This window comes from Bidens hawaiensis, unplaced genomic scaffold (assembly GCF_021521415.1).
Source record: "Bidens hawaiensis isolate Kalapana, Puna unplaced genomic scaffold, B.hawaiensis_p1.1 tig00004525_1, whole genome shotgun sequence".
NCBI lineage: Eukaryota > Viridiplantae > Streptophyta > Magnoliopsida > Asterales > Asteraceae > Bidens > Bidens hawaiensis.
This window is the reverse complement of record NW_027491273.1, coordinates 1,434,530-1,460,952: the sequence shown is the minus strand read 5'-3', so window position 1 is coordinate 1,460,952 and position 26,423 is coordinate 1,434,530. Positions and strand designations below refer to the sequence as shown.

General features: G+C 36.1%; 1 protein-coding gene and 1 pseudogene across 1 annotated transcript; one reads left to right on the top strand and one right to left on the bottom strand.

The window, feature by feature from the left end:
• Positions 1 to 6,135: 6,135 nt before the first annotated feature.
• On the bottom strand, positions 6,136 to 7,705 carry LOC143626818 (protein VAPYRIN pseudogene; annotated as a pseudogene).
• A 7,162-nt stretch (positions 7,706 to 14,867) lies between these two features.
• Positions 14,868 to 26,117, top strand: LOC143626871 (uncharacterized). Its single transcript, XM_077096816.1, has 9 exons — positions 14,868 to 15,250; positions 15,792 to 15,888; positions 22,119 to 22,208; positions 22,415 to 22,584; positions 22,870 to 23,003; positions 23,095 to 23,272; positions 24,223 to 24,781; positions 25,565 to 25,677; positions 25,820 to 26,117. Exons 1-9 carry the CDS (start codon positions 14,868 to 14,870, stop codon positions 26,115 to 26,117), a joined length of 2,022 nt encoding a protein of 673 aa, XP_076952931.1.
• The last annotated feature ends 306 nt before the right edge of the window (positions 26,118 to 26,423 follow it).

Below are 26,423 nucleotides of genomic sequence, written 5' to 3'. Positions count from 1 at the left end.
TGTGCTCGAACGCCGGATTCTTTGACGAGTTGAAACCGGACCGGAGCCGAGTTGATCATTGTGTTGAAACCGCACCGTAACCGCGCTCACATCGTCTAACTCGTGTTTACAGAGACCCAAGTATCACATCCGAGCCATGTCTTCTTGTATGCCCCTTCGATTGGTGAACTCGTCTTGATCACCCGAAACATCTACACCTTTCTAGCTGCAAAACTGAACAAACTGTGGTTCCCGGTTGTGGCTGAGGATTTATGTTAAACAGAGGTCCCTTAAAACATATTTCGGGCCACCTCCGCGAGCCCGTCTGTTTCCCAAGGTACAACAGCCGAATCAGTATGTACTGCCGGGATTACCCTAGCACCCAAACCATATTTGTAACGCGAGTTCGGGATCGAATGAGAGTTGGAATTGAGAGAACGTATCATTGGCAGGAAGCCGTTTGGTTCTATGTGCGTGGTAAACGATCAGGGGCTCGTGTGCATTCGGGTCGTGACTGCTTGTGACATTCGAGCCACAACAAGGTACCTCAGTACGTATTTACCGATTAAGCAAATAAACGCCTTTTGCGTAACAAACGAACGATTAACCGAACGGGTCGGGTTATGACCCAGATATCTCGGGGGGCCATCTATAAGTGATATACGATCTATACAAGCTAAAACATTAGAAATATGGCCTTAGTTTGATAGCAAATAAGTTAAATGAAAATATGCTCGTTTAACTACTCGCTATAGATTTAAATGCGAAAAATAGTTACAAACCAAGCATTGTATCATCCGTTAAGCCAAAAAAGACTTACCAAACACTTATTTGAAATGTTTTAAGCGATCCGTGAAAATATTTTTGATTTTTACAAACATATAGTATGTTTTTATAATTTTACACAAAACTAGCCGAAAAACACTCGTTTTCGCGCTGTTTAACGCACCCGATAAGTTTTTCGCGCCAAAAACCGAACCCGAACTAAATTTGGACCGGGCTTTTCGTATTTGGGCTTGAGAAACCAGATTATTGGGCCAAAACAGCCCATCTTGGGCCCAATCTTTCTTCCGGCCGCAGCCCACCCCCACCCCCATTCTTTTATAAAACTTGTTTTACAAGCTTGGTTATTCATTTTAGTTGATAAAAATTGAGGTCCAAGCAGCTCTAAACCTTAAATTCCAGAAAACCTTCAAACCCTAAGGTAAGGGGCTTAAATAAGTAGCTTTTATGCTTGTTTAAACTTGTTTAATACCATAAAAACATGTCTTGGTTACTAAAAATCATTCCTAACCGTGTAAAAATCCTAAAAATGGTCCATAAACATGTTTTGATCATAAACATAGTAAGGAACCTGTTTTGATATTTTTTTTGGCCATAAACACGGATTAAAGGGTTGAAACAGCGTTTTTACGGTTCAAAAGTTCGTTTTTGCGCACTAGCCGAAACCCTAAGTTAAGGGCTGTTATGTTGATGAAAAATTGCTTGGTTTGTGATATAGGACTTGCACCTAGCTTGCTTAGAAGCACAAGAACCTGAAAACTTGATTAAAAAGTCGGAAACGAGCCAAACCCGCCAAGGTAATGCCGAAACACTCGCTTACGTGCTATTTAGGTTAAGGTTGTGATGTACATATTTTTAGGACTTGAAATTTTTCAGGGACATCAGGGACCATGTCAATGAGCCCCTGTTCAAATTTGGTAATTTTTCGACCATTCGAGAATATTTTGCGAATTTATTACCGAATTAGGACGTTTATTTAGGAAAAATAGCTAAAATACTTTAAAAATTATGAAATTTTTCTGGGAACTCATATTTGATGTATTTTGATCATAATTTAATTTTGGAATCATTTGGAGAAGTTTAATGGTGTTTTGTTTATTTGCGTTCGTGTGAATTTTTACAGCCGAATTTGGGCCGAAAAGAATAATGCACGAGATTTTTACATTCTGGAATTGATACAGATTGATTTGGGACATGAGTTGAGCATTTAGGAATTTTTTTGGAATTTTTGGAAATTGTTTGGGGTAAACGGATGATTTTCAGACGAAATATAGCTGATAAAATGAATTTTTATAAATTAATAAATCATTAAATAAATTCCAGAAATATTTTTATAAAAATCTAAATATTTAATTGATAAGTGGTTAAATTTTCATAATTTAATGATTAACGGTTAATTAATTATGCTAATCTGAATATTAAACAAATTTAGTTTTTATAAAAACCGGCAAGTTCGCGACTAGTGAATCTGCGGGAATATCAAAACACTAAGAGTGATCAAAAATCATATTTTTGGACTAATTAAGTAAAAATGAACTTTCTATAAGAAACCTGGACAATCCGGGTGGATTGTGCGCGTTTCTTCTTAAATCAAACTGAATAAACGGAAACGGGCCCCGTGGCTAATCCGGGACCTCAGTATGTGATTTTTTTATAACTTTTTCATTTTGTTAACCAATACATTTACCCAAGCTTATTTTCCCATAACTGTTTTCTGAACGCGTAAATGAACAACTTGGCCCAGCTGGGAAAACGGGAATCTGAGCCAAGTTCAGTTTTTAGTATTAGACATTGAACAACATCACAACCTAAGCCTATTGCCACTTTCTGGGCGTTCCAGCTACATCCAGATTAGTTATATAGCCCAGTTTAGCATTGAGATTATAATAATATTAAAATATTAATATTATTATAATATTGATTATAGGAACTACTGATAGCAGACCGATCAAACCACGAGCTGATACAGTACTGAATATCTACTAAACCGTGAGTTTCATGACCCCACTTTTAAACTGCTTTACGAACTTTTGGGGTGAAAAGCATGTTTGCTTATATCTATATACTTATCTGAAACATGTGATGATGTGAATTATCTAAGTACTAACACATGAAAGTCCCCACGATCACAGTGATTAACTTCGAGCCGGTGGCTTGTGAATAGTACTATTGGTTTGACAAACCTAGGCGGGGCCAGCACGGTTGCTGAGACATTATCCCGTTTGCACATGGCCATATTATTTTTACGAACCAGCTATGTAGTGTTAGACATAGCTACCGGGGCATGTTGTGGGCGAAAAGGGGCCACAGTGGTTGATTGAGCGTGGGAAATGGAGGCACGCAGCACGAACAGTCCAGACTTCAATGTAACTTAGCATAATTACATCACATACATCATTTACATACATACATACTTATCTCATGATTACAAGTGCTGACTTGTGAATACTCATTACTGTTTTCTTGAAACTCGTGAAACTCACCAACTCTAGTAGTTGACCCGTTTTAAACTGCTTTTCAGGTGTACCTAAATCGGAATGATTGGGTGATCTGTCACTTGCCCGAAGTGTGTGGTTGATGCTATGTGAATAGAAGCAAAGGCGTTAGTAATAAGAACGTTTAGTTAACGAACTAGTTTTGTTTGTACCACCTAGACTGTAAAACAATGATAGAACGAAGAATGTAATATAATGTAAATTAGTTTGTAATGTTTCTTTATAAACTATGTGTTGATATCAGAGGTGTCTGTTACATTCCCGTTTTACACTTCCGCATTGTGCTAGTCGGGGTGTGACACTGCAGTGGTTTGTCGGTGTGTCGGTGCGTTTTAAATATGCCCAACAATCCTTCTATTTATAGTAGGTAGAGTGTGATGTGTCGTAGGACACGTGTCACTCTCTGGATAGAGGTGAACTCAGGCGCTGACACGTAACGTGCTGACTCACCTCACTTTCCGAGACATGGCATCTGGCTCGTGACACTTGGCAACCGGTGGAATACTCTTGTCCAGATCATGACACATGGCAGGTGAGTCATCGATACTGACGACACTTGTCATGACATTTCTATGGTGATGACACATGTCATGATGACTCGTCATACGAACTGACATGTGTCCCTAAGCCCGGTCCAACCATCAAAAATACTGAGGCTGCTCTCAAGCGTTCTACCAATATGGGGCAAACCCATTTCTCTTTTTACCAATGTTCAAGTTCTCAACTACACTTTAGAGTATAGATATCGCATTCATCTATACTCTTTTGGACTCATTAATAATTAAGTTATCTCTAACACATACTAATAATTATTATTAGTCCAAAAAATTTCCAACAAAAAACATATTTATAGTTCTTAGTAAAGGTAAAAAAAAATTCTATTAGCGACCATGAAATTGATACAAAATGGTAATTAATTTTAATGTTTAATCTTCAAGTCGCAACTTGTAGCTGTCACATGTCGTTTTCATTCATAGGAGAGAACATGTTTACACAGTCTGACCCATTACCAAATTTAGCTGGCCCATTCCAACATCCCTTTGGTTTTACTCTGCACATTCAACTAATATGAACCAGTTGCAATTTTATTGGGTGTGCATAAAACCAAGAAGACTGATCCAAAACCAAGAAAATCAGACCAAAACAAAAACTAATGGTTTAGTTTTGTGTTTTTGTAAAAACCAAACTTACGGTTCGGTATTAGTTTTGGTTTTACATGTAATAAAACCCGAAAAAATCAAACCAAACATAGATTTTCATTTTTATTTTAAATAAATTGCAAGAATTTAATAAATATTAACTAAAATATTTTAGCTCAAATGTAAAACAATCAACTAGTAATTGAATGGCAAAAATTATATTAAAATACCTCCATTGGTAAGAAACTAAAGAGGACGAAACAAGATCCAATACAAATACGACCCATTCTAAGAGACTCACAAAAACACGAGCAAGACTAAAAGATAAAAAAACACGAAAAATGACGAGACTCAAGATAAAAAAAGGAGGTCCAGAAAGAAAGAAACGAAAACAATCTCCCACGGACCGACCGACCACCCGCTACAATATGCCACAAATACAAAACGATCTAGCCGACATCCGACTTCTTCAAACTCTCGAACAATCTTAATTAAGGCCCAAAACGATCTAACAATCAACTAGTTATTAATTATTAAAATGATTAAGACCCAAATTATTTATCGTGGACCAGTTTTTTTTCCTTTTTCAACCCAAAATTTTTTAGCTTAAACGGAAAAACCATAAATACCGAAACCAAACAAACCAAATCCAAAAACTGAAAAACAAAAATCAATAAAAACGACACCAAACTTAGAGTTTCAGCTAAAAACCAACGCAAACTCTTCCTTCCCAAAATAACAAATGATCATACACGATGTATATATTTAAGAAAAAAGTTTTGTGTTGTATATGTTAAGTTGTCATGTGACAACAATCACCGACACAAGACCACCGACAGTACCGTTGGTCGGCAACCTGCGAAGATGCCGGCGGTTACCATGTTGACGTACTCTAAATAGCTTTTGGACTTCAACATTAATAATCGAGTTGATCATAAAACATCAATCGTAACCGTCGTAATTATAACTGTCCTAATATTCAAAGACAAACTTAAAGATAAATAATAACTCGGGTAGGGATGTAAACGAGTCAAGTTGCTTGTGAGATACTCGAGATCAGCTCGCAAAAATGCTCAAACCAAGCCTAGCTTAAACAAGCTCAAGCCCGAGTCTGAGCCTAAAAATAATAAGTTGTTTAATAAACGAGCCTAAATCCGAACTTCACTTATAAAGCTTGAGTTAGCTCGTGAGCCTAAACAAGCCTGCTGTTTTCATAATTTTAGTTAATATATATTTATTTAACAATAATTAATACATATAAAACTTTGACAAAAATAACTAGATAGTATATATTATGTTACATATGAAATTATATTAAAATAAAAAATATATAGACAAATTATAAATAATTAAACATATGAAATCTAGTTAAGAAATGATAGTTGAGCTAGGCCCGGGCCAAGTTTGAGCTTTAGAAATAAAACTTGAAATGAGCTGAGCTCTCTTTAGGTAAAACGAGCCTAGTCAAGCTCGGGTTCGGCTCGGCTCGTTTACACCACATCATCAAAAGTCAAGACATCATGAATACCAAACCACCATTCATTTCACAAAAGTTCACAAAATAAGCTTAATGTAACACTTATTTGTAGGTTAAACAATAATAAACAATACAACAGTATACATGGTCTATAAGTAACACAAGAATAAACAGTCACATAACCTTCATCAGTGATTCTTTGTGCAAGAACAAAAAAAAAAGCCCATCAATCATCAGAAACATTCAACCCTACCCGACTCGATCAGTTCACGGTCAACGGTTCAGCTGACTGGTCAAAACTACCACGAGTCGCTAGACCCCAAGCCCCCCTCTTCTTAATCGAGCCCATACGACCCGTTTGACCCGAATCCATAAGAACTCTTATAATCCCTGTATAACTCAATGACTTTGCAATTTGCATTGCAGTTGCACCCTTATTAGTTCTTGCATCCACATCAGCACCATTTTTTACCAATAATTCAATCACATCCATGTGGCCCGATTCGGCAGCACAATGTAGGGCCGTGTACCCGTCCTCGTCACGCGCATCGATATCAACCCCGTTTTTTATCAAAACCCGGGCTATATCAGCCCAGCCCTTGAACGAGGCCCGATGCAAAACAGTCCATCCGTGCTGGTCGGACCCGTTGAGTGTGACCCCATTTTGAATAACCCTTTTGATGGTTTTAATATCCCCTTTTCTTGTAGCTACACATAACGTGTCGGCTAACCCGAGCACGTCATATAGCCGCGTGTGACCATGCTCGACTGCCACGTTGTACGCGGTTTTCTTGTCTCGGTTTTGTATGTGTTTGTTAGCACCCTTTTGGATTAGAAGGTTAACCATATGTTCGTCACCGAGAGCTGCGGCTATATGCAACGGTGTCTCACCCGCACCCGTGTTACAAACATCGAACCGTGCACCGCTGGCTAGTAACAAACGGGCGCAGTCCCGTCTTCGTTCCTCCACGGCTAGGTGTAAGGCGGTGTTCCCGTCTTTCGTAACCGCGTCCATGCTGACTCCTTTGACCAAAAGTAGTCTCAAAATGTCAATGTGGCCCGCACCCGCCGCTAGGTGGATCGGCCCCCACGCGGACGGGTCGGTTCGGTTTATGTTTGCTTGATTAGCTAATAAAAGCTCTACAATCAAGCTTTCACCCGACTCGACCGCAGCCTCAAGTGGGGTTGACCAGGTTGACCGAGTTGACCGGGCGTTTACATCGGGCTTAAACTCGAGTAACACTTGAACTAAATCGGGTCGACCTTGACTAACCGCTAAGTGAAGTAAAGTCTGACCATCCGGGGTAACCGAGTCGACCGCTTTCCAAGAGGGGTCACTTTTTTCCAACACGTCTCGTATGTCATCAACCGAACCGTTACTAACGAGCTTAGCGAGCACGACCGAGCCAACAAACATGAACTTGATACCACTATCAACAAACACTTGTTTTTTCCTAGTAGTAAACCAATCACTCGGGACTGAACCACTCATCGAACCCGGGACCACAATACTATGTAATAAAAACGCGTCATCACAATACGGGTATGACTCGGGGAGGCTCGAATTAAGCGGGAGGTCATAACTAACTTCCACGGTAACCGTTAACAATGGAGGGATGATCCCGGTTTGTGGTCTAACCGTGTACCCGAACTTGTTAACCGGTTTAAGTTGAAATGCAACCGGCATTGTGTACATAACGTTGCGTAAAGTGAGCTTACCGCAACATTTTTCACCCGGTTCGAGCCGTATTGGAACCACATTTGATGGCTCTAGACTTATCAACCGGTCCATGGATGGTTTATGGTTTGGAAAATGAAGAAAACAATTAGTTTATTGTATAAGTATAAGTCTATAAGTATTACAAGTGCCGGCTGTTACAATGTAATGTCATATGTTGGTGTTAAAAACAATGTTGACTTGGTCTATTATGTGTCCAAATTTGTATAACTTCGAAGACAAACATTGGGTTAAGTTACTATGTTGGATATATAACAAGTTTGATTTAGGGCTGCTCATGAACAGAGTCGAAATAAGCGAAGGTTTGCTCATTGCTTGGCTCGTTTACAACCGAACCAAACGGCTGAAATTCGAAACGAGCCAAAATCGAATCGAGCATTTTTTTTATCGAAAATCGAGCATTATTTAGTTCTTTTTCAGTTTAAAATTTTCAATAAGAAACAAGTTTGAAGGATGTAAATAATATATTTTGTAAACAAATTAGTAGTTTTTAAACAAACATGTAATAGGTTGTAAATGTTTAGGAAAAAGAAGTTTGAAGTGAGATATGATGAGCATGCAAACAAATTTCTAGTATTTTGAAAACTTGAATCGAACTAATGAAACTATAAAATTGATGGAATATGAAAAATTTAGAAATGTTTAAAAGATTGTATACTTATAATTTATGTGTTGTCTATATATTTATATATAATTATATATAAAATAAATTAAAAATATTCGAGTCGAACCTAACCAATCAGGCCTTTGCTTGTTGCTTGGCTCGTTTACAAACCGAACCGAGCAAAGCGGCTCGTTTACAATCGAGCGAGCATTTTCCAAGCAATTTTCAAGCGAGCGATTTAAACGGCCCTAGTTTGATTCTATTTTCATACGTGATATGATTATATCAATGGTAATTAATTCATTTTATAAACAAAGTGATTATTTTGAGGGGGGTTTAACAAAACTAATATTGTAATATTGTAATGTAATTGTAATTTTCTAATAAGTCGTATAAGGGTTTTTACAAGATGTTGAAACTGACTGAACCGTTCAAACTGAAGCAAGTTGATTGGTTTGAGGTTTATGCGGTTTGGTTCATGGTTCTTTTTAACTTTGTAAATTGGACCGGCCATTTAGCCTTTTAACATTGCGTGTGACATAGACTGTCAACGTTTGGTTGTGGGCTCGCTAGTTACATCTTTCGTGTGCATAACAAACAATTTGTTTACTTATAAACCTATGATAAGCATGTTTTTCAGGTTGAGACTGAATAAGCTAGGTTTGCATCAAACTTAAGTTGTTTGATGCAAAAGTTTAAGTTGGCTTGGGTCTAAGTCAATAAGTTAACGCGACCAACACTTTTTTATACACGTTTTCATTTTTGGAATTTTTAGTTTTATGCATGCAATATATTCAACAACCAAATTTTATCATTTAAGTTTTTTCATGCAACCCGACGATTTAAAAACTTAATAAAAAATAACTTCAAACTATCAAACTGCTAAAACAACTAAAAAGGTCCAATCTGGCATGTCTAGTTTTTCATTTACATAAACATACCGTGTCATCTGCGGGCTAGTGAAATTAAGATGGCTCGTTGTTAACATCAAAAGTCGGATATGAAATATCGGTTGTGACTTGGTATTTGTTCTTTTCTCTCTCGATCACAATCATAAGATTATGAACTTATTAATATTATTTTCGATGTGACATAAAATTAAGATGGCTCGTTGTTAACATCAAAAGTCGGATATGAAATATCGGTTGTGACTTGGTATTTGTTCTTTTCTCTCTCGATCACAGTCATAAGATTATGAACTTATTAATATTATTTTCGATGTGACATACAAGACGCAACTGATTTTTAAATTAAGGAAAGACACTTTTGTAGGTAAGGAAGTACGGTAAAGACATTGATGTACCAACCATGTTTGGAAAACCAAGTCATGTGGGATTTGCTCCATTTGCAACAACCTCGGCCTAACAAATAAATATACATTATAAAAAGACCAACAAACAAATTTTTTTTTTAGAAACACATGAATACTTTTCCTATATTTAGAGTGGATGATTGTGTTGGGTTTACGATTTGGTGGTGGGCTTTTGGGTCTGGTTCAACGTGGTCAGCATATTAAGCGACCGTCTTTGAGATTTCAGATGTCTCAAACGAGTATAAAGAAAAGACCTTTATATATAAAGATTGTTTTTGAAAAATCAACTATAACTATATTAACAATAAACAAATACAAAATAAAGTTTAACATAATCCATAAAAAAGGTTAATCAAATCGAGAGTAAAGAGTTAACTATACTGGGCTAATAATTAATAATTAGGTGAGTTATGGCTAACTTGAGTAACTTCTAACGTCAGGTTTTAACTATTAAGCAAGTAGTTGATTGTGAGCTCAAGTAAATGGGCTAACTTTAAAAAAAAAAAAAAAAGAGAGTAAAGTGCTATTTTCGTTCTTGTGGTTTGACAAATAATGCTAATTTAATCCAAAAAGTTTATTTTTTGCATATGGACCCTCCACGTTTCTCAATTCTTGCCAATTACATCCAAATCACTAACCTCGTTAAATTTAATCGTTAAGTCAGGGGTAGACATGTCTTTTCACTATTTATTTATTATATGAGTAAAGTGCCAAAATCGTCCATGAGGTTTGGTCATATTTGCGAATTTCGTCCAAAAAATATTTTTTTCGCAAGTAGACCCTCGATTTTTCCCAACCGTTGCCAATTTCGTCCAAATTATTAACTCAGTATAAATTCAATGTTAACTTATGGGTGCTACTGTCCCTTTTCATGTTTGTTTGCATTATTGTTATTGCGTGTTTGTTTGATGGCATATATTAGGGATGAGCTCGATACCTTACCGGTACCGACCGGTACCAGTACCGAAAATCCCGATCCCGAAAACCGCAAATGTTTGGTACCGGTACCGGTATCGAAATGTTCGGTTCGGTATCGGTATTTGAGGTAAAATTCGGGAAATACCGGTACCGTACCGTACCTGTCCCGAAAACTCAAAACCTTGGTACCGACGGAACCAAATCGGTACCGATTTCAGTGCCAGTACCGGTTCGGTACTGGTACCGATTTTCCTCATCCCTAACATATATAACACTTCACGATTCCTATGTTTGAATCCAATATATTATCCGTTTGTTTATTCTTCTTTATTTTTAGTCATATAAGGGGTTTAGCTCAGCATAATAATAATAATAACAATGTAAACAAATATGTAAAAGGACAGTAACACTCCTGAGTTAACGTTAAATGACACTTTACTCGAAAAAAATTATTTTTGGACGAAATTTGCAAATATGACCAAACCTCATGGACGATTTTGGCACTTTACTCATATAATAAATAAATAGTGAAAAGACATGTCTACCCCTGACTTAACGATTAAATTTAACGAGGTTAGTGATTTGGATGTAATTGGCAAGAATTGAGAAACGTGAAGGGTCCATATACAAAAAATAAACTTTTTGGACTAAATTCGCATTATTTGCTAAACCACAAGGACGAAAATGACACTTTACTCAAAAAAAAATAAATAAATAAATCAGGCCCTAACTTAGAAACAGGCGCTGAATTACCTATAAAAAATCATAGGGCCCTCTTGATAACATGTCAACAACAGCGGTTGAGGCCTGACCAACCTTGGAGATAGCCTTCCTAGAGGAGATTCAGTTTAGTTATTTAATTAAGTGGCCCGTTTTAGTTTCATTTGTTTCTAAGAGTGTTGCCCTAATCTTCTCCTATACTTCTATTATATTGTAATTGTAATCTTGTACATCAGCTTAATAAAATACCCATTGGTAGCCTGTGTCCGCGTGTGTTAATTCATTTGTGCATCATGTGTATTGATTCTATTATGCATATTGACTCTTAACAGATTGTAAACGACTTAGAAGACATAACCTTGACTCATTTTAAAAATAAATAAGAACAAAATAATGTCACGACTTTAAACATTTACAACATTAATTAAGCAAACTTGCAAGCAAATTGTGGTTGTCAAATGTTAAAAAAACATTAACAAAATAATGTCACGAAGCAAATAAAGACACATTCAAAAAGAAAAAGGTAAAGCAAAAGTGGAATATTGGGATTTGATGAGTTGTAGATACTTTTTTTAGCATCTTAAGAATTATACAATATAGTTTACTTGCATTAGATAAATCATTGTTGGACTCAGTAGATGAATATATGTTATTATACATTTTTGTATATTTTGTTAACATGTAAGGGTTTGAATCAATACAAATAAAATTAACGTGCTAATTGTGATAATCAAGTAGATTAATTATTTATGCTAGTAGAGTAACTATATAATTACATCATAGAGTAATTATGTAATAACTTTATGATGTAATTACATAATTAATCTACTTGATTCTCACAATTATCATGTTAATTTCATTTATATGTTAACTTTCCCCTATATCTATATACTAGACATTAGTATACGAGTATTTTTAAAGAGTATTTCACTTGTATATTGGTAATTTTCTTACTATTAAAACGTGGATTTCATAATTAAATATATTTTTTTAAACATAAAATTATATACTGTAAAAACTGACAACCAGCAAGAAGTTAGCTGAGAAAGCATAAGTTCAAACAAAGCAACGTTACAATTACACTGTATTTTCCCTTCTAGTAGTTTGATTTTCACCATATTCTTTATCCATATTAATGAGTTTGTTTTTATCTTCTTTAAACTATTTAAGGTTGTCAGCTGGTTTAAGGGCAACGTCGGTAATGCGAATCTTCTTTGGCATTGTTAACTTGCTTTGAACTTCAAGCAAATCCTTTACCGAGCTATTGTTTATTGACGAACTGTCGGACTTTATACCAAATCTGAAATAGATATTTACACAAGAACGCATAAATAGCGATAAGACAATGACGAAATCTTCATAAGAATATTATAAACCCAAACAAAAAATACCATCAACCCTATGATAATTCACACAAGTTATGAGCTCTTAAACAATACAAATAATCAAATGGTCCGCTCAAATAATAGATTTGAACAAAATACATAAAGAAACCATATACAAAATAAAACAAACAAAATGATACCGAACAAGATAAAATCTGAACACCTAATATGATATTGCTCTAAACCAAGATAACGAGATTAACATGAAGATGAAACACATTAGATCAAGATGTTCTTAGACCTGAACTCCTTAGGATAAATTGGTTAATGTTTTAAAACCGGTGCTTATGTGGTACCGGGTTGGAGTCAGAAACAGCAAAACCGGTAATATGTACTAGTTGGTTTGAACCGGTTATTATAATACAACTTTGACTCAGAAAATAATTCAAAACTACATAATTTCATAATCAAAAATCAATTTCCAACATAACTATTTTCGTTTCCTACAATATACTAAAATTTAATAATGGAAATTGGAAAAGTGCTAGGTAATAATCGGGAGTTTGAAAATTAAATCTCAAATTAAACATGGTATGTTCATCGGTATCTACAGGTAATACCGGACTTTTCGGCAATTCAAAAACTATATCTTAACCCAATGAGACTAGACTCTATCGTACCAGTTATGCCCGGCACAACCAGTGATACGGCCAACTGGGCCTTCTCCTATTTAACTAGCCTGCAGCCCAACTTCGTCTTACTCTTGTTCAGCCCACAAGGCAAGAGTCCAACAACTCTTGTACTAATACCAACCTTGAATATAAAATATAAAACAAACAAAATTAGAAAACAAAAATTATACAAACCATGTTTTTTAACTTTGAATTAAAATGTTCATATATTTCAACACACTAGCTTTAAACGTCAAGTTAAAGCACGTCACGCTAATGTCACGTAGGCAGCGAGACTTTTATTAACACACCTTTTTAGCATCGATCATTATGTAGTAGAATTACGTTACCATGTTAAAGCTCCGCCATTTCCTTGTTAAGCCACGCTACCATGTTAAGGTTTCCTTGTTTAACCCCCAGACACAATGCTAAAGCGCAGTTACCATATATGCTACATCTGTTGAAACCCTGCAACTAATGGTTTAATCAATGCCCACACCTTCTTTGTAGATTTACACTAATCAATGCACATTTTTAAGATTGTTCTATAAGTTATAACCATTAAAAATTTAATAAAGGGAAAATTTCCAAAATAATTCATTTGGAGAGAGAGATTCAAAACCGTCGGTAGGAGACGAGTTTTGAACAAAATCCGTCAGCCTAAACTTTTGAATCAAACCCCTCAGATCAGACAACTTTTGAACCAAACCCATCGACTTAAATAACTTTTGAGTCAAACCTGTCAGCTCCGTCCATTTTTTAGGAAGCATCAATAATTGTTGAAAACTCGGATCCACAAGTGAAACCAACCCATCTTCTTCACCACCCCCACTCGGCAACCATCTAAACTCCCACGGTCATCCCTACTCCGGCAACCCAAAGAACCAGTCTTCACATCCAAAAAAATCCCGTGAGTCTCTCTTTGTTATGGCGATGCGGCGGTGTGGCGTTTGTGTTGGTTTTATGGTATTCCAAGTAAGTTGCAGGTGGTCAGAAAAAATTGTGTCTTTGGAAAAGCTTGAAGAGGAATGGTGGAAAGTTGGTGGGTCATGATGGATTTGCGGTGCACACTTGGTCTTCCACATATTTCAAAAACAATGATTTAAAAAATTTTCTGAGTTAACAGATTTGGTTCAAAAGTTGTCGGCCAACAGATTTGATTGAAAACTTATCTCTCTCCACCGACGATTTTTGATGTACATTTATTGGAAAAAAAAATGACTATTTTAACTTTTAGTTTTCCTTTTAATAAAGACAGAATTACAAATTTTGTCCTTTAAAATAAGACGAATTACGGTTCGTGTCCTTTTCTAAGTTTCCTTGCAGGCGGTGTACTTTAAACTTTTTTTTCCTACAAGTTATGTCCTTTACGCTAACTGGGTTAGAAAAACTCTGTTAAATCCCATCACGTGAGAAGCATGTGAGGGCATTTTTGTCTTTTCACCTTTACCTGCAACTTCTTCTTCTTCTTCAAAATAGAAAAATACCAAAAAACTCGCTGTCCGGACTCGAACCCGCGACCTCAGGCCGGACCAGAGCGTAACACACACACACCAGCCAACTGCGCTGGTGTGTCAGTTGGTTTAAGATCGTAAACGTTTTAATATATACATAAACATATCTAAACCCAATTTAATATATACATAAACTAATTATCTTATACGTGTTACAATTGATTGCAGCATTGCATACAGAAAATTAAGCATATGAGTTATGAGAAATCATCAGCCATTCTTTCAAAAGCTATAAAGGATCAAGCAGAGGGGTCTGGACCTAATATCGATAGCAGGTCAAAGATTTCCGAGTTTCTTAACTTGAAGTCGAACCAAGAGCTTCTAATCGAGGCTGTTGCGCTAGAAAAATTAAAGGAAAATGCTGAACAAGCTGAAAAATCGGAAGATTTAGAGTGCATTGAGGAAATGATTGCCCTCGTGACCTACATGAACGATTGTTTAATCGAGGCCAAGCAGGCCCAAACCTCTAACCCTGTGCCCATACCTCCTGATTTCTGTTGCCCGTTATCACTTGAACTCATGACTGACCCTGTAATTGTGGCTTCTGGACAGACGATTGAGGTGATGAATTGTATGTTTGAATTCGTCACAGTGAGCTTTACAAAAGCCCTAACATTAATTAAACGAACATAGAACGAATTAATCAATTGCATGGTTAGGGTTTATAATCAAATTGGGTTTAGATATGTTTATGTATATATTAAAACGTTTACGATCTTAAACCAACTGACACACCAGCGCAGTTGGCTGGTGTTTGTGTGTTACGCTCTGGTCCGGCCTGAGGTCGCGGGTTCGAGTCCGGACAGCGAGTTTTTTGGTATTTTTCTATTTTGAAGAAGAAGAAGAAGTTGCAGGTACATGTGAAAAGACAAAAATGCCCTCACATGCTTCTCACGTGATGGGATTTAACAGAGTTTTTCTAACCCAGTTAGCGTAAAGGACATAACTTGCAGGAAAAAAAAGTTTAAAGTACACCGCCTGCAAGGAAACTTAGAAAAGGGCACGAACCGTAATTCGTCTTATTTTAAAGGACAAAATTTGTAATTCTGTCTTTAATAAAATAAATAAATGTTAGACCTTTGGTTGAAGTATAAATAAAACTTTTAATTTCTAAAGCAACGTAAAAGGATGCATGTCCACCACGTGTCAGTTGAGTTTCGATATGATGCTCGCCTGGGAGAAGCCTTCGCCTGTGGAAGAACGGTCTCATACGGTACATGTTATTTGATTGTTGGTTAGTTATTGTTTACAAGTTTCGGACTTTAAGTTGAACTTGAGGGACCAATACTGGGAAAACACTGACAAGTAGATCATAGTTAGGAATGTTTTCTAAGGGTAGTTTGGTCATATTACTATTAAGGGTAGTTTCAGGGCCGGCCATAAGGTGTGGCGGGATGGTCGACGGCCACAGACCCGACACTCCACTAGGCCCGTTTTTTTAAATTATATGTATTTTTATTAAAGTAATATGCATATTTAGTGTTTAAACTCAATTACATAACTACTAACTTGGTTTAGTGGCTAGTGGGTATTAATTTCAACCAAAAGGTTATGGATTCTAGTCTCATTTGAGACATGTTTAATCTTATTTTTATACAGAAGTTTTTATACACAACCTAAATTATAACCAAGTAAGCCCGCATCAAAATTAAATTGTTTAAATCCAACAAAATACTCCTTTTACTTAAGGTCCAAAATTTTTTTTTGCTTTCTCGTAGCCAGCCCTGTGTAATTTGGTCATTTTATATTGATTTAACTGAAAAATTTAACGCCGTTAACGGGTAAGGACCACCGTAGTTACAAAATTCATACTTCTGGACCACCCTAGTAATAAGTTTATAATTATTAGGATTAAGTTTGTAACTAATTAACTTTAGGGATAACCATGCAATTAAGTGTTACATTAATGCAATTAAAATTGGTAAGCATGTAATAGAACCTTATATCATTTATACAGCGGAAACAACAAACAAGAAAACACGAAACAAGAATTTTACGTGGTTCGGTCACACGTGAACTACCAGTGGCGGATTGATGTATGCTTGAGTGGGGTGTAATCCCCCATTGAACCAAGTGGAAAAAGGTTAAAATGGTTCAATCCACCCCCCCCCCCCCCCCCCAACACACACACGCACAAAAAATAGAAAATTCACTCAGGCCCCTTTAAAATTCCAGTTTAAACACACGATAGCCCAATTAAAATCCACAAACTAGAAACTTTGATAAAAGGGATTATTCAATAGCAATTGTTATGTATTTAAATGTGATTATTTGAATGATAGGATAGCAACTGGTTTTTCTAGTTATTCCCTTCCATTCATTATTTTACCTATACTGATTTTCTAAAGTACACTTACTGGTTTTTTTTAAAATTTGTGGAAGATATTTGCTATTAGTATCTTTTACTTTTATAATTTAAGAATTACACTTGCTGATTTTCTAGCTTAAATATGATACTTAGTTACTTACAGTGTATGAGCTTAAAAGGTTGAAGGTTGGTGAATATTCAATTCCTTCTTGTTGCCCTTTTAGTTGGTTTGTTATATTTAGGTATAGTAGGTTTATGGTTTTAGGTATTAGTATTATCATATTTAATCGAATAAATATAAAAATTATTACTTGGCTCACTCTGACCGGTCCATTTTTACCCTTTTTAAACAGTCCAATATTTGCCCGTTATGATGGTTCGTTTTTACCCCCACTATAGGGTATAAATAGACTAGGATTAATATGGAATCTAACTTAGTAAGCATGCAATAGGCAAGGCTTCACATACACTAACATGTGCCACACAGAGACCGAATTTTATCTCCGATTTATGCTAACTAGAAATATCATTTAGTGCTGGTAATTTTCGGACTCCAAGTCACAAGTCGGTAAACTTGGGGGACCAATATTGACAAGTAGGTCATATTTGGTTACACGTTTTGTTTACAAGTGGTTTTCTGAGCATTCTCAACCTATTCCCTATATTTTTGTGAGAGGGTTTTGTAAAATATATGGTATGGTTATGAGTGGTTTTGAGTAAATAAGAGAGAAAATGTTATATGGGAAAGTTAAATTTGAGGTTTCACTGTTCACACCGTATAATTTTTTAATATTTTCTGAAAGTGGTTGTAAGTGAAGGGAGAGAGAAAAAATAATTATAAAGGTATAAAAATATTATTTAATTGAACAGAAAAGAGAAAATATAGTGATTTTGTGTTTATATGATATATATATAGATATATATATATGGTAGGGAATAGACTGGGAATGCTCTTATTCCACCTACTTCTACAAAAAATTCACAATATGTTTTTTAATTGCATTGTAATTAAAATTGGTAAAGCTTTGGCTGGGAAGTTAGGCTTGTGTATATAAACCGAGCTATGTTAAGACATACCGAGTTACGGTTGAGAAAGAGAAACATGAGTTATGTGTAAGAGAGGTTTTTGAGTGAGATTTCCTCAATGTGATAATATTGAGACTTATTCAATAATCCTTAGTGTGCATTTTTACGTTTTGGTGAGTTACTGAGTTATATACTTATATTAGTTTGTTCGTTTTTGATTTAGGTCAAAAACTGAATTATGAAAGAGATTCACAGTTGATTGAAATTTACAATTGATGGTCTTAAGTGAGTGATTTAACATGAATTTTTCATTAGGTTTAAGCAGTTTGAATGAACTAGAGTAAGACTCAATACGGTTATGAAACATGCGTGCATACACTAGCATTGGTGAATGTTCTACCTCCAATTGGCACTAGATTAAACCCCTAAGAGTGAGTTTTAGATTGAAGGAATTGAACAGAGTAATATTCTTGTTTTATACAGTAATAATCTTAACACCAGTCTACAAAGGAGGTTGTGGTACCAATGGATTTGGTTAACATAGTAGTTAATCAAGTCCCAGATCGATAATCAAACACGAACTAAACGAATAACTCTCGTTTATATTAATCAGAAAATCTCACTCAAAAAACTAATTACAAACCCTCAAACCCTGACTCGGTTTGACTCTTGATGAACCCTAACTCGGTTGCACCAACTTCTTATTCTAATGTCTAACCATAACTCGGCTTATATAGACTAACCAAACAAACCCTCAAACCCTAACTCGGTTTGACTTTTGATAAACCCTAACTCAGTTGCACCAACTTGTTATTCTAATGTCTAACCATAACTCGGCTTATATAGACTAACCAAACTTACTAGTCAAGACACTACCAAATATAATAAACCCTAATAACTCTTGGGCTGGGCTTTACACTTGGGTCAAACAACAATTGTGCCAACAATCACCCCCCCCCTAATTGTTGTATCCGACTCACCTAACTCACCCCCTAATTTCTTACTAGAAATTGGCGATCTTCAACTTCACGCTTGTCATCATTCTCTTGATTCTCCCTAGGCTTTTCTTGATCTCTTGCAATGTTCTTTGGGCTCCACTTGGCTCGAAGTAACATTTGCTTCGTTTGATCATTAGACACCTTCCTTTGGGCTTGAATCACTTCCTTGACCACACGTTTAGTTTCTTGAACACTCTTCTTTGGACTTTGAATTTTAGAACTTTGATTGGAATCTGACTCGTAATCGGCTTGTCTTCTTTCAGTCCAATTCTTTGAAGATCCCAACCTGCAAAATTCTTCATTCTAATGCTAGCTCGTTTACCGGGACTTACTATCTTGAGGCTAATCTTGTATAATCGGTCCTTGGTCCTTGTCACCTTCATCAAAAGCTTACCTTTATCATCTTTAATGGTTAGCAAATCATGTTTCATGTGAATCTCGCATCCACCTTCCGTTGCTTGACCAAGACTTATGATATTGCATTATAAGCTCGGGATGTAGTAGACATCGGTCAACAGGCGCTGCTCCCCCGTTTTCCCTTCAATTAAGACTGACCCTTTTCCCCGAATATCAATACAAGATTCATTTTTGAATTTCACCGTTCCCGTTTCTTATTCATTCAACTCATAAAAATACGCTTTATTACCCGTCATGTGATTTGGTGCTCCATTGTCGAGATACCAAACATCTTTCTCCATCGGGTCGGTTTCGAATTGCTTTGGAATCACACCGTCTTCATTCAGTAAAACTGTCTTTTGATCACCTTTTACCATAAACAAAGATGGATCAAAATTATCAACTTTGTTCGAATTAGATTCTTCCTTTTTCTTCATGCGTTCCGGGCACGCAGTTGCAAAGTGACCTAACTCATCACAACGGTAACACTACTGAACTTGTGATCTATCCTTTCTTCCCCTTTGACGATCATTGGTTCTTCTTTGCCCCTTATGACCTGACCCACGATCTTGACCACCTCGGTTTTCGCAACCATCTTGGTCCTCATCGTCTCGGTCTTGACCTCCGGTTTCACGGCCTCTTCCATGCCCCTGTGAACTCGGCCAACCCTTACCTCGGCTACCGGACTGATCATAAGACTTCCCTTTATAACTACTTTCCGATCGATTAAAAAGTAACTGACCTTGTGAATTTGAAACTTGTTCTCTCCCACGTAGACGTTTCTCAAATGCCTTAAGTCTTCCAACAGCATCTTCAAACATCAAACTATCGATATCAACACTTTGCTCGATTAAGTCTACGAGTTGAAAGTACTTGTCAGGAACAGCATCTAGTAACTTCTTCACCAAGACATCTTGCTCGAACACGTAACCAAAACTTGTTGCCTTTGAAACGATACTTGTTATTTTTCCTGCAAACTCGTCAACATTTTCGTTTTCCACAATCTTGAGTTTCTCAAATTCACTTTTCAAAGTTAGCAGTTGAGCCTTTTGAACTCGCTCGGCCACAACATACCGTGCCTTCATAGCCATCCATATATCCCGGAAATTCTTGTATTGAGAAATCTAAAGAAGAATATCACCATCCACCACTTGAAACAAAAACGATCTTGCCGTTTTATACTTCTTCGCATCAATAACTGCACCCTCTTCTGGTTGAACAACTCCCCATAGGTCTTGATCATCTAATATCGCTTCCACTACAATCGCCCATGTGATGTAATTTGTTCCATTCAGCTTTGGAACTTGTAACAAAATCCCCCCACTCGCTTTGGGTTGAATTACCGGTCTTTCTTCGTCACTTGCCATTGACGTCGAACCCTCTTTTGCTCCACTTCTTTGGAACAACTATAAACAGCTCAGTCCCGAACAACTTTTCAGAACCAAATCCGTTTGCCCACAGAATAAATCGAACCTTGGTTAAAACCTAACTCGTTTAACCCAATAAAATACGAACTCTGAATTAAACCCACTTGTCCAACTCAAGTAAACCAATGATAGTTAAACCACACTTGTTCAACTAATTTTAAAATCAATATAAAACAAACTTTATTATTTCTTGATTTTGGAGGGGGCCACGATGAGACACCAAAAGTCAAACTCTTGCTTAATGTTCAAACCATATTTACTTCTGGAACTTTTGAAACGTAATGCCGATCAAGAACCTTAAATCGTTGCCAATAAAATAAAACCCTTCGACCAAACAGAAACTTACTATTTCCGCTGCAGTTCCAATCACCAAGGTAACAGATCCGATCAGCCTACTTGCGAAAAAAAAAAACTCCGATTTGAAAACCCAACTCGGTTCCGATATCTGCCAACGATGGCTTCTCCTCAAGCCACCGCTCTTCGCCGACCGATTATCGATTTCTTGAACTTGGCTTTGATACCAATTCAAGTCCCATATCGATAATCAAACACGAACTAAACGAATAACTTTCGTTTATATTAATCAGAAAATCTCACTCAAAAAACTGATTACAAACCCTCAAACCCTATCTCGGTTTGACTCTTGATGAACCCTAGCTCGGTTGCACCAACTTCTTATTCTAATGTCTAACCATAACTCGACTTATATAGACTAACCAAACTTGCTAGTCAAGACATTACCAAATATAATAAACCCTAATAACTCTTGGGCTGGGCTTTACACTTGGGCCAACAATTGTGCCAACAGTTAATTTGTGTTCTCCGTATCATTTTTCATCGTCAAGACTCTCAAACAAAACGGACATAGGGTTAGGGAACAAGCAACTATTTCAATAATATTACTATCATTTATCCATTGTGGTCCGTCGCATCTTGTAGATACTAGATAATAAAATGAATGTGAAATAGTCAATGTCTCAGTGATTTACTTATTTATTACCTTCGACTACTTGTTTTACCCATTGACCCATGCTTAAGAGTATGTGCTGAGTTATGAAGTTCGATGGTTACCAGAATGCCACTACAAAATAGCAGTTTAATGGCGCAATGTCTCGGCTGGGGTCTCACTTTTTGCCCATTTATGTCGGTTGCATAATATTAAGGAACGAACATATAAATGTACTTATTGACTTTGTATTTCGGTGTTGCTTGTGGATTTTGAGTCCTGTTAACATTTTTGGTCTTAGAAAAGTAGCTTTTCAATGTTGTTTTTGTTTCTAACGGTTAGGAATGTGTGGCCAAGGAGAAAGAAGAGAAGAAACCTCCTAACAAACAAGATGAAACATCCTTGTTCTATTCAGACATCTTGCCACTTCTTGTAAGTCACCTTCTCGCATTCAAACATTGTTTTAACATTCGACCTTTATGTTTGTGCCATTTTACATATTATCTAACTAGCAATACACAGTAAAAGATGTACGCTTGAATTACATTTCCAACAAACAAGTGTAGTTAACTATATTTCTTCTCTCTTTACAATAGGCTTTTTTATATCTTTTCTAATTGTATATGTTGTGTTAGTAGGTTAACAATAAGCCGAGTGCTGGAGAAAATACATTTGTGTGGTTGGGATCATTAGTTCCTTTGGTGGCTGATTTCATTAACGGGAGGTTTACTTTTGAGACACTAACATCATCTACAGAAAACCGTCTTTACTTTCCTGCTTATGACAAATTCCTTCAAGAAATTGACAAGTAATTCATCTCATATTCTTGTTTTTCTTGCTTGATTATATATTTTCTTCATATTTTTATTTTATTTTAGTTATTCCACACACTTAACTAGAAAAAAGAAAAAGAAACAGTGGTTTGCTAAATTGAAAAAAAAAATAGAAAGTCATCAACGGAAAGAGAGGGATTCGAACCCTCACTACGAATAACTCGTGCAACGGATTAGCAATCCACCCCTTATACAAAACAGATCATCTAAAATGATTATCAACAATTTGATATTTCGATTTTGTGGGCTGTTGTAATCAGATGTGTACACCATTTGCAAAAGCAAGCAACACCAAAGAATATTGAAATGGTAGATGATGAGTTTATTCTGCACGTTGAGGGTACTGCTAGTTCACAAAGAGTCGTTCGCCATATAGGGAAACAAAGCTGGCCCGGTTTGTATAATTTACTTTTATACCCTTTTTATTTTAGTTCTTCATAGACGTGACGTAATAACTAGCAATCCATTTATTATAAATTTTGTAGGTAGGCTTACATTAACCAATTATGCACTCTACTTTGAGGCATCGGGCTCATTGTCGTATGAAGATGCAGTCAAACTTGACTTGTCAAAGGACATCGAGCAGTCGATCAAGTCAACAGCCACAGGCCCATTTGGTGCTCCACTTTTCGATAAAGCCATTGTTTATGAGTCTGCTGATCTGTGAGATTAATTACCACCTCATGTACTATTTCAGTTTAATTATCTAGTATTCTGATAGCTGCTTCTTCATGTTCATGCTTAATTATCTAAAACTTTGTGGGCCCGACCCATATAGATAGAATTTTCGCATTTTAGTATATATTAAAGGGCTAATGGATAAATAGCTAAACCAAATGTGGTTTGATTTATATTTTTGGTAACCAACTTATTGTAGGCAAAACCTTGTTTTAAGGTAGTTACCACCATTTCATCATTTTGACCCGTTACTTGATTAAATTATATTAAGCCAGAATGTTTGGTAGTCGCAGTGTTGGACACTTTAAATCAAGATATCTAGGCCTGCAAACGAATCGAACGCTTAGTGAACCTTTCATAAACTATTTGGTGGGTAGTTCGTTTATTTAATAAATGAGCAAACTTGAACAAAACTTTTTTGTTCTTTTAGTTTAATGAACAAACACAAAGACATGATTCATTTGTTTATTTATGTTTGTGAACGTTTGTTTATTAAATTTTTTTTATGTTCTCATGACTTTATGTATGTTCATTAGTTTACGCTTGTTTAAGTTTGTTCATTTAGAATTTATATTTTATAGGCACATTACAATTTGGTCTCTTTTATAAAAAAATAGAATATCATTTTTTACAATTTAGTTTAGTTTTATATACTATTAGGCCAGATTGATGACGTTCACGTCTACTTAATCAGTGTTTTCTGAGTAATGTTCTTTCATCTTTGTTCAGCTATGTTCGTTTACATTCATCAACCCACCCATTCATACTATTACCGAATGAACATAGATGAACATGAACACACTCACTTTCTTCATGAGCACGGACAAGAAAACCTCGTTCGTGTTCAATCGTTTGTTTGGTTAAAGTTAAAACAAACGAACACAAGCATGGCTCGTTCGCGTTCGATCGTTTAATATTTTTGAGATTTGTTTCAGGGAAGAAGGTTTTCTAATCGAGTTCCCAGAACTAACCAGCTCCACAAGACGGGACCATTGGCTTGCTCTCGTGAACGAGATCATGTTATTACACAAGTTTTTAGCAAAGTTTAAGGTTGACTCACCTCTACAAGCATGGGAAATGCATGCAAGAACTATATTAGGGATAATAAGACTGCATGCAGCCCGAGAAATGCTCAGGATTTCGCCACCTAATCCCAAAAGTTTCCTAATTTTTGCATTGTTTGATGAGTTGCCAACAGGAAGCAATGTGTTAGAACAGCTAGCCAAGAGCTTAAAATCAGTTAAAAGTGGACACCCGTGTAGCGCTAGCTCGATATTAAGAAACTTGAATGTCGCGCAGGTGTGTATCCCGTGTGCTGAGTCAGAAGTGGGCCCCACACAGTCTGAGATTGTGAGTAACCAGCCAGATAACATATCGTCTTTGGAAACGGTTGTTGGCCAAGTTAGAGAAGAAGCTAAAGAGATTAATACTGCTAAAGCTACTGCTGATGAAGTGAAAGAAGACGGGATTGGTGACAGTGCTCTTGTATTGCTGGTACAATTCTTGAAAATCTTATAGTTTGAATGCTTGGTCATGAGTTGAAACGGGCCGGGTTGGATTTTGTTGACCCGATAATACTTTATTTATTGGGGCAGTTTCATATATACCCCTACAAACTTGGAAAAATCATATATACCCAATTCATCAAAACCAATTTAATAAATGACCATTTTACCCTTATATTTCAAAAACTTTAAAATTTCATATATGCCCATCTTTAACTTCATTTTATGTACTTACCCATTTTACCATTTTATTTATATTTCAAAAACATACTGATTCGATCTTTTGATTATCTGCCATTGAGAGAAAAAAGAGTACAGACAACGGTTCTGTTTGCTCGCTTAGCATCGATGTCGATTAAAATGCAAATAAAAAATAGGGTTTAAACAAATCCAATGGAAAAGGGTAGAAAGGCCATTAAGTTAAAAAAAAAAAAAGAAAAAAAAAGAGTAGAGACAACGGTTCTGTTTGCTCGCTTAGCATCGATGTCGATTAAAATGCAAATAGAATAGGGTTTAAACAAATCCAATGGAAAAGGGTAGAAATAGAATGGCCATTATGTAAAAATTTATCAAAGATGGCTATATAAGGTTGTAAGGGTAGAATGACCATTTGAAATAAAACACGCCCAAATCGACTAAATTCTCGTCTCTAGTAGTGGTTATCGTGTTTTACTAGCACATGCATTACTTATAAATATTTTGTAGTGTTTCTTTTCACAAACATTTACTATTAAGGCACCATATTTTATAACCTTTTACTTGTATTGTACAGGAGTTAATGAAGCCATTCGAAAGTGCATTACCGTGGTTCCAAAAAGTTATTGAGTGGGAAAGACCCGCAACCACTGTTATGGTTATTGGTAGTTCACTAATAGTTGTCTGCAAGTAAGTAATTTGTGAAACTAAAATAAGTTAATAACATAATAATATGACTGAAACATTCAACTCACTTATATGCAAGACATAAGCCTTTTTAATAGTTTTCGTTACAAATTTTAGTTAAATGGTACTAGTAATTTGTTTGCAGAGAGTGGGTCGGGCAGACGATAGCAGGATTATTACTGTGGATGGTTTCAAAAATGTTAAAGGCGAAAAAAGACGAAGTAGGCAAACAGACCAAGTTCGTTGTCTCTCCGCCTTCTGACCTGTCGACGATGGATAGTATAGTGGCAGCACAACGTGGAGTTAATGCTATATATGAGATTTTGCAGCTGGTCAACGTTTCACTACTCAAAATATGGTCAATATGGCTTGCAAAAACTCCCAAGGTATCTCATAATTTAGGAGTGTGCACTAAACCGAAAAAATCAAACCGAAAAAATTGAATCGAAACAAAGACCAACGGTTTGGTTTTAAGTTTTTGTAAAACCGAACTAGCGGTTCGGTTTTGGTTTTGCATGTAATAGAAACCGAAAAACCTAACCGAATTTCTAGATTTTTATTTTTTTTATTTTAAGTAATTTATAATAATTTAATAAATATGTTAGTAACAATTTTAGCTCAAACAAAGTGTTTAGTAGATGTCGCAAATATTATATAGAGGAGGGTTCCATTTGCTTAGGTCTGAATTGGGACAATGGGACGTATTTACATCCATTCAACGTGTACAATGTTTGAGAAAGTTATTAAGC